The sequence below is a fragment of the Xiphophorus hellerii genome, chromosome 1 (genome assembly GCF_003331165.1).
Source record: "Xiphophorus hellerii strain 12219 chromosome 1, Xiphophorus_hellerii-4.1, whole genome shotgun sequence".
In the NCBI taxonomy this organism is placed as follows: Eukaryota; Metazoa; Chordata; class Actinopteri; order Cyprinodontiformes; family Poeciliidae; genus Xiphophorus; species Xiphophorus hellerii.
The window spans coordinates 3,956,497-3,964,703 of record NC_045672.1 but is presented as its reverse complement, the minus strand read 5'-3'; the positions used below and the strand labels follow the sequence as shown (position 1 = coordinate 3,964,703).

Genomic DNA, 8,207 nt, shown 5'->3' with positions numbered 1-8,207 from the left:
TCACCAAGTGATAATTAAATTCTCCCACTTTATGGTGTATCACACTGGCAATGTCAGCATCCAGGTCGTCCAGGTGAAAAAATTGCTTAAACTAAAATCACATGTTTCACATAACATATAACAAAACTGCACCTATTAGATTTGAAATATTAATTTCAAACAACATTATTTTGTAAAAAATACAGTAGCTATACATGAGCTATTCAGGAGAAGATTTTTACATGACTAGCTAATGTTTTGGATCAAATCATTTGTATTTCAGAGAATTCGAAATGTATTTTCTTTTTTTATTTTGTACATTGTTCTTATGTAAGAAAAAAAAATCTTTCTTCCAAGGGTTTCTGATTCATCCTTTTGAATCAGAAATGTTGTTCTGTGATACATATACTTAATTCAATTCAAATTGAATTCAAAAATACTTTATTCATCTCAAAGGGAAATTAAATGTAGCTGTAACTCATATTAATTAAATTCTTCAGAGTTATTGTAGATAGTGACAGCTGAAGGCAGGAAATCACTGTCATTGCATTGCCTTCCATTATCTAAAATAATAATGGAAATTAAAAAAACCCAATGATTTATATTTAAATGATGTCTACCTTTGGTATGCCACATTGGAACTTTTAATTGAACCGAATAAACATTTTTTTCTTTTAATTACGACGCGAGTAAACACAAACTACCTCCATTCTTTTGGTTTAATATTAATCAACATATTTTCCTACACAACGTGCCTCCAAATAAGGGCACACTCTGTACATTTATCTAGAGCAGCTCGTTGCCATGGTCTTTTCTCAGCCAGTCTTTTTCCACGTACGCTCTCACTGCTCCTGCTGAACTCCTCTGCGATGCGTCTGGAGCCAGAAGCAGACTGAACATCTCCATAGCCTCTGGGGTGAACCTCCTCCACAGAGGAGGGACGTCATCCTCCACATAAACTTTCTTCTTCGTCTCGCACCAGTCGGCAAACTCCTGATAGAAGCTGTCCGAGTTCATGCAACGCTCCCATGGGAAGTAACCGGTCAGGATGCAGAAGATGACCACTGCAAAGGCCCAGGTGTCCAAGCTGGGCTCCACGCTCAGAGGAGGCACTGTCACCTCTTTCTGGTTGTCCAACAGAGCCACGCTGCAAAGTTCCGGGGCCATGTACGGCAAAGTCCCTGTGATGAAGCGAATGAGGGTTCCTCTCTTCTGGGCGAGGCCAAAGTCTGCCAGCTTGACCTGACGGCAGTGAGTGTCCAGCAGCAGGATGTTTTCAGGCTTGACATCCCGGTGGACCAGACCGTGGCTGTGGATGAACTCCAGCGCACTGGAGATCTGGAGGACGCAGCGTTTTACTGACGACTCCGGGATTCCCACCTGGATGAAGAAAGAGAATATGCATTTCTATTGTTGCATCACGTATTTAAATTTGTTATAGTTTGTTTTTATTTGAAATCCAAAACGCAATTCAAGTGTGAATGTTTCATGCAGCAAAAATCAATGAACATTTCCATATTTGTATGTTTCTTTGATTTTATTTGATTTATTTAACTGTTTGTTTTTGTCACCAGAAGTCAATGTGTTGGAACAATCTACAAGTCATTGGTTTAAAGCAGAGTATCAGTTCCACCTGGTGGAAAACCTGAGCCATTACATTTTATGAAATCGTATGTACTGTATGTCATTTAAATACCGATGGGTTTATATTGGTTACCTGTAACTTTCTATAGGGTTCACAAATAATGAGATGTTCAAGGTCATACATGAAAATTCCATATCACTACACTAATCTTTATTAATGGTACAAACAAAAACATGCACCACATGTTCCTTTAAATAAAGACTAGAACCCCACCTCCATAAATGGAGCATTGATAAACATACTTTATATAAACTGATTACTTTGATGATGGCACTCCACAAAATATAGCTTTACTGGTTTCTTAAATGGTGACTGCATTGTTTTTATGATGTTTTTATTTTTGTGTTTTTATAATGTAATGCACTCTGGACTATCATGTTGCAAATGGATTTGATTGATTGATTGAGTGATATGGCTTAGTAGTAAAAATCTGTCATTTAAGTGACTGTTAGATTACAGACCTGACTGAAGGCATTTTTTTCAAATAAGGATTATCTGTTTAAATGTTTACTACATGACAAAAGGAACATAAACAATCCTTCAAATCTTTGCATTTCCTTTACAACAATGGCTCAGGAATGTCAGGGTGCTGCTATTTAACTTACAGGTAGCTGTGCTGCTTTATTACACTATTTGTATGTTAAGATAAATAAGCAAAAATGCCATTTTGTATTCATATTATAATTTTTCTGACCATTTTATTTTGTTAGGGCGCCACAAACTTCAGCCACCACAAGGGGGCGACTAATGCTTTCAGCACTAATGCTTTCAGCCCAGGTGTAGCAGTGAAACCAAACCAGCTATTTAGAAAGCATTAGGACTCTGAAGGGGCTTTTTACAGTGCTTCCTCCTCTAATGCTACTAATTGATACTAAATATTTACAAACTCTGTATTGAAACATATTGCTAAGACAGGAAACCTTTTATTGAATTATGGACAGTATTAGAACTTGAGATCATGTTAATTATTCTCTGGTGTGTGTTGATGTAGGCCTGCGTTTCAGAGATGTTGACTATTTTGAATAGATTCAGTGTAACATGCAGGAGGTGTGTGTAGGAATTATCTGTTTTAATCATAAGGAGATCTATTTCTCATCATTTCTGTTGATTTTCAAAACTCTGCTTTGTGTCAGTAATTCTAAACATTTTCATCTATCGCCCGGTATATATATTCATATAGCTGACATTCTGAAAGTTTTAACTTCAGCTGCATTAGAAGCATTTTGACCCACAGTCAACATTCACCCCAAAATGTTTCTAAATATAGCATCAGCTCTGTCATAAGTCTCGCTTAAACAATGAATGACTTCTCACCTTTGGCTTGATGACGGCAAACAGATCCCTCCCAATGACCAGCTCCTGGGCGAAGCAGTAGTGCTCTTTAGACTGGAAGGCGATGCCAAACAGGCCCACAATGCAGGGGTGGCAGGACAGGTGTAAGGAGATGCAGTACTCTCGTAGAAAGCCCTGCAGTTTAGTGGAGGCTTTAGGCATCACTTTCAGGGCCATTGGAGTCCCTGCAGACCAACCACAGTGCAGTCATCACCGACGGAAACAAACACCGTTACTGCTTCCTTCAGGTTTCATACTTGTTTTGCCACAGAGGAACATTGAGATCTCTTCCAGTTTATTTCCATATACTGACCCCTGCTGGTTTTTCAGTTCTGTGATCTGCGTTAATCTGTATACTTCGTCTAGCTTTACCAGTTAACTGCTTTACTCACTGACTCATAAGGCACCATACAGCTAAAAGAGTTCAGCTGAGTATCTCTGATCAAAATGTTAAAGTTTTTCAGCTGCCTTTTGATAATCGTGGTTCCCCTGTACAGGATTTTTGACTTTATGAGTCTTCAAAGATATCATAACTAGCTTTGCTAACTTTTAGAGAGAGATTTGTTTCTACACTGTGTAGTTTCGAAACACAAAATAAAAATACATCTTGAATTTTTCTTTTTGAGAGAAATAATGAACAGTACTTAAAAAAACAACTTTCAGGCTCCGTTCATAGAGCAAATAAATAGCAAATAAATATTGATTTTATTGGTTAATTCCATGTACATAGACCCAGATTAGCAAATAACTGAAGTTTGAAACTAACAGTTGAAGTATGATCAGAAGAAAAGAGTTTCACACTTTCACAGCAAAGTTTGTGGATCAACACCAGTTTAGTTGTGGAACAGTTCAGAACCAGTTTGAAATGATTGACATGTCTTTACAGGGCCATTAGCTGTAGATTTTTTAAAGAGAAAAATAACAGATTCTACACAAGAATACAGAATAGTTGTTGGCTTGACTATAGTTGTGTAATGGCCAATTACAGAACCTTGTGGGACTTCCTAGGACATAGAGGAAAAACCAGGAACATCATATTTTGACAGAGTTATCTTTTGCAGAATTCCATAATATACCTCAATAGTTCAACGATGTTTCCTAAATAGGACTGTTTTGAGATTGGAAAATTCATAGCTATCCAGTAATGTTTCTACAGAAATTTAGACAAATAATATTTGGTAATTTATGAATAAAAAGAATAAAAAGACTTGATGAATAATGCTTTACATGAATGTACATTTTGTAATATCTTTCCACTTTGATTTAAATAAACTGCCCCCAGAGGCTGCAATAGTAATAACGCATACCCCTAAAACGATGGGTGACCAGCAACACTTTGCCATATTTTCCCCGTCCGATCTCCTTGATGATGTTGAAATGTTCCTGGATCTCCAGCTGACCGATACTCTGAGACGTCAGCTCCATCAGCTCATCGATGAGGCACCCTTCAGCGAGACCCAGCTCAATCATCTCCTTCCGAAAACATAACATGAATAAATTAGTTTTTTTCTTTGCTTGCATAAGATGTAAAAGACAGGGCTCAGCTTTAAAAAAATATCTAATTTGCCTGTTTGTGCACGCATTTACCTGAGTTCTAGCATCGAGTAAATATCTAACTTGATCAAAATTTAATGGAAAGTAACTTTGATTCAAAAAAAGCTTTTTACTGAAACAAAAGATACATTTTCTCTATCTCCTGACTATTTAAAGCTTTTATTTCCATTATGTTGATCTGCGTTAAAGAAAAGATTCTTTCTATGTTGTTTGATGTAATGCCTGTTTGAACAAAATCTCTTTATAAGCATGTTTATATATATATATATATATATATATATATATATATATATATATATATATATACTGTATATATATATCTCCATCCATCCATCCATTTTCTTACACCCTTGTCCCTAGTGGGGTCAGGAGGGGTGCTGGTGTCTATCTCCAGCTAACGTTCTGGGCAAGAGGCGGGGTCACCCTGGACAGGTCGCCGGTCTGTCACAGAAACAGACAGGACAAACAACCATGCACACACACTCACACCTAGGGAGAATTTAGAAAGACCAATTGACCTAACAGTCATGTTTTTGGACTGTGGGAGGAAGCTGGAGTACCTGGAGAGAACCCACGCATGCACAGGGAGAACACGCAAACTCCATGCAGAAAGAACCCGGGCCGGGAATCGAACCCAGGACCTTCTTGCTGCAATGTGCAATCCTGAGTCCAAAAGTATCGACTGTGACTCCCTTCTAACCATTTTAACTTTGTTAAGCTGAACAGCTGTAAAACAGACAGAAGCCTCTAATTTATTACTTCTGTAATTCAGAGCATGGTGTCATAATCTATGGTGTCTCAAATGTGGTACTTGAACACAAATTCTGAGAATTAGTTTCACACAAGATTTAGTCACTTGACCTCATCAAACCAAGATAAGAGGAAGTGCCAAGCTCACTTCACTTCTCTAAAGTACATGTACGGTTGTCAGGGCAGTGCCGGTCACATTTTCAATTGCTTCAAATGTTCTTTAACAGCCCAACAAGCTAAAACCAAACCACAAAATATACAGGAACCAGAGTGAAGTACAGAAAGTAACAATTCTTTCTTGCCAAAATTGTTTTTCCCTTTATTGAGCCTAGATGACAGTAAAGATGATTTATAAGTATATATATATACTGTACATATACGTATATATATATATATATATATATATATATATATATATATACACAAAATGGAACTAGGTAAATATTACACAACAACCTTTTTTCCTCTTTTTTTATTCCAGCTTTCAGTCGAACCTCTACACAATATACACACACACACACACACACATATATATATATATATATATATATATATATATATATATATATATATATATATATATATATATATATATATTAGGTGGTGATGGGTAATTATGTGATGTGGTCTTGTCGCTGTCATGTACACAGCATGCGTTGTCCTATTCTTGGTTAGGATCCTTATCACATAATCTACTAAAAGATGTAACTTTTTTTTTACATGTGTAATTTACAACAATCACCAAAAGTCAAGATAACTAATAATTATAGTAGCGCATAATGATGTCAATGTATTGGTTTAAACCTATACTGTTTAAATGTATATTTATCGACTACTATTGTTTTAGTTTCTTCAGTTAATTTCTGAAAATTCACTCTTTTTTAACAATGTTGTCATCATTACTTATATGGGTTTAATGACACATACAGTAAACTATCCAGCATGTACCCGGAAGACTGAGATTTTTTCCACATATGTCAATGGTAAGTTATTAAACTCTGAGCTGCTGCTGTTACATTGATGTTAACAATGAGTAGATACTGATAATATCTTTAAACCTCTTTATGCTTACCTTTTCTCACGGCTGCTCCCAAACACAGTCACTGGAATTTGAATAGCAAGCAGTGCAAATGAACAGAATGTCTACAGCTGGTAAATATACTCTGCAAATGCTGAATCAATTTCTTCCTTATTCCCTCTTCCAATTTCACTAGTGCTGCTGCAGCAGGAGTAGCTCTGGAAGCTCTGCACTGTCCCGCTCACTGCGGTGCGTTCAAATGCTGTGAAACATCAGAGCCAACTTTAACAGCTGATTACAAGCTGGCTCTGCAAAAGACACACACACACACACATACACCCCCGCATACGCCCACACACACGCATGGCTATCTCTGTGGGGACTTTCTATTGACTTCCATTCATTTCTACAGCTTATACCTCACCCTTATCCTAACCCTAACCAATACTCAATTCACACCTTAGTCCTAAATCTAACCCTTGACCCAAAAACAGTGTCTCCCCTTTGTGGGGACCAGGCTTCTGTCCCCACAAGGAGCAGTGGGTCCCCACAACTTAGTATGTGTCACGAAAATGGTCCCCATAAGGTATTACAAACAAACGCACACACACACACGCACACCCCAACTATTTAGAATGTCTATGCATATTAGGACTTTATGCGCAGTCCAGACATTTTCACTCATCCTAACCAGTAGCAGTATTTTCCTAACCTTAACCAGATGTAATTCATGCCTTACCTCTAAAACTAACCCCTCACCTAAAACAAAGGCTGTCCAATGTATTATGACTGGGTTTTGGTCCACATAAGGCCCATTGGTCTTCAGGAGGTTGGTAAACACTGCGAAAATGGTCCTATTTAGTGTTGGATGACAAAAATTGCAGAAATGTCTGGCTTAGCTAGCATATTATTATGATTAATAATTTATTATTAAGGAAGTTATTAACATATAGTAGTTGAAGTTTCGTTTAACTAATAGAAGAACAGCAGGAGCACCACCAGAGTACCTGGAATAACTAGTCAAACACTTTCAGCTTCTCATGAAAGAATGAATTCAACGTTACTGGACAGAAGCTACATTTCACTTGAATGTTTTCTAATACAGTCTGAGAATTTATTAAGAAAATAGCTCAAAACAGTCATATATTTTGCCAATGAACTTCTTTGCCTAAACTACCAATAATGGAATCTACTGGTCTAAAAGCAATGAGTAATCAAGAACCAAATCAACTAATAATGAAGGTAGGAAAAGGGAATGAAAAACTGAAAAATAATTTCAACACTAATCTACTAATTAGTAAAATAAAACGTAAGATCAGCAGAACAAATTATACAATGATATTACTACTATGACAACAGTCAGACATGATGCCCTGACCTCAGCAACACCCCCCACTCTAGAACAAAGAACCAGAAAATGTAATATGTGGTCAGACCTAGTAACTCCTCAGAGACCATTAAAGCAACATATAAAAACGTCTAAATTGTTTTATGTAACTAACTTATCTAAGTGCAGACAATGAAAAGAAGATCCAACCTTACTATGAGATGATCTGTCTGAAAGTCAGATTGAAAATGATGTCCAGGGAGGGACTGGTCCAACAGACCAGGTGAGCTGGATGGCCAACTGGAGGCTCTCAGAAAGACCCAGTGGTACTGTTGCTAGGTTTAATGACCACATGGCAACCGCTCGGCGACGTGAGCGTACTTCTAAAATAGCAGGACAGCAAAGGATTTTATAGATCTCAGTTTCAGTCATGTGGGAACTTAAAAAATCTGGATGCACAGACAGGGATTGTTAAAGGTTCTGAGGGTAACACCATAGGTTTTATCTTCCTTCCTATGGTTCATGAGTTTTTATCTTAGAACATTCATAGAACATTCATACAATTTTGCAGAGGATTGTCAGTATTTATCAGGACTTTCTTG

The 8,207-nt window shown here is 37.2% G+C and overlaps 1 protein-coding gene across 2 annotated transcripts; it reads right to left on the bottom strand.

The window, feature by feature from the left end:
• Positions 1–637: 637 nt before the first annotated feature.
• On the bottom strand, positions 638–7,955 carry LOC116723747 (serine/threonine-protein kinase SBK1). 2 transcript variants are annotated; one of them, XM_032568862.1, is made up of 4 exons: positions 7,816–7,955; positions 4,264–4,429; positions 2,939–3,141; positions 638–1,359 (listed from the first exon to the last, which is right to left on the bottom strand). In XM_032568862.1, exons 2-4 carry the CDS (start codon positions 4,424–4,426, stop codon positions 766–768), a joined length of 960 nt encoding a protein of 319 aa, XP_032424753.1. In that variant the 5' UTR covers positions 4,427–4,429; positions 7,816–7,955; the 3' UTR covers positions 638–765. The 2 variants fall into 2 exon arrangements, with proteins under 2 accessions (XP_032424753.1, XP_032424752.1); XM_032568861.1 differs by lacking the exon at positions 7,816–7,955 and adding an exon at positions 6,333–6,656.
• Between the last annotated feature and the right edge of the window lie 252 nt (positions 7,956–8,207).

Coding starts and splice junctions, on each gene's coding strand:
- LOC116723747 (XM_032568862.1), bottom strand. CDS start 4,426: ATGATTGAGCTGGGTCTCGCTGAAGGGTGCCTCATCGATGAGCTGATG. Junction 3,142..4,263: donor GGTCACCCATCGTTTTAGGG/GTATGCGTTATT, acceptor GTTGGTCTGCAG/GGACTCCAATGGCCCTGAAA. Junction 1,360..2,938: donor TTGCCGTCATCAAGCCAAAG/GTGAGAAGTCAT, acceptor TTCTTCATCCAG/GTGGGAATCCCGGAGTCGTC.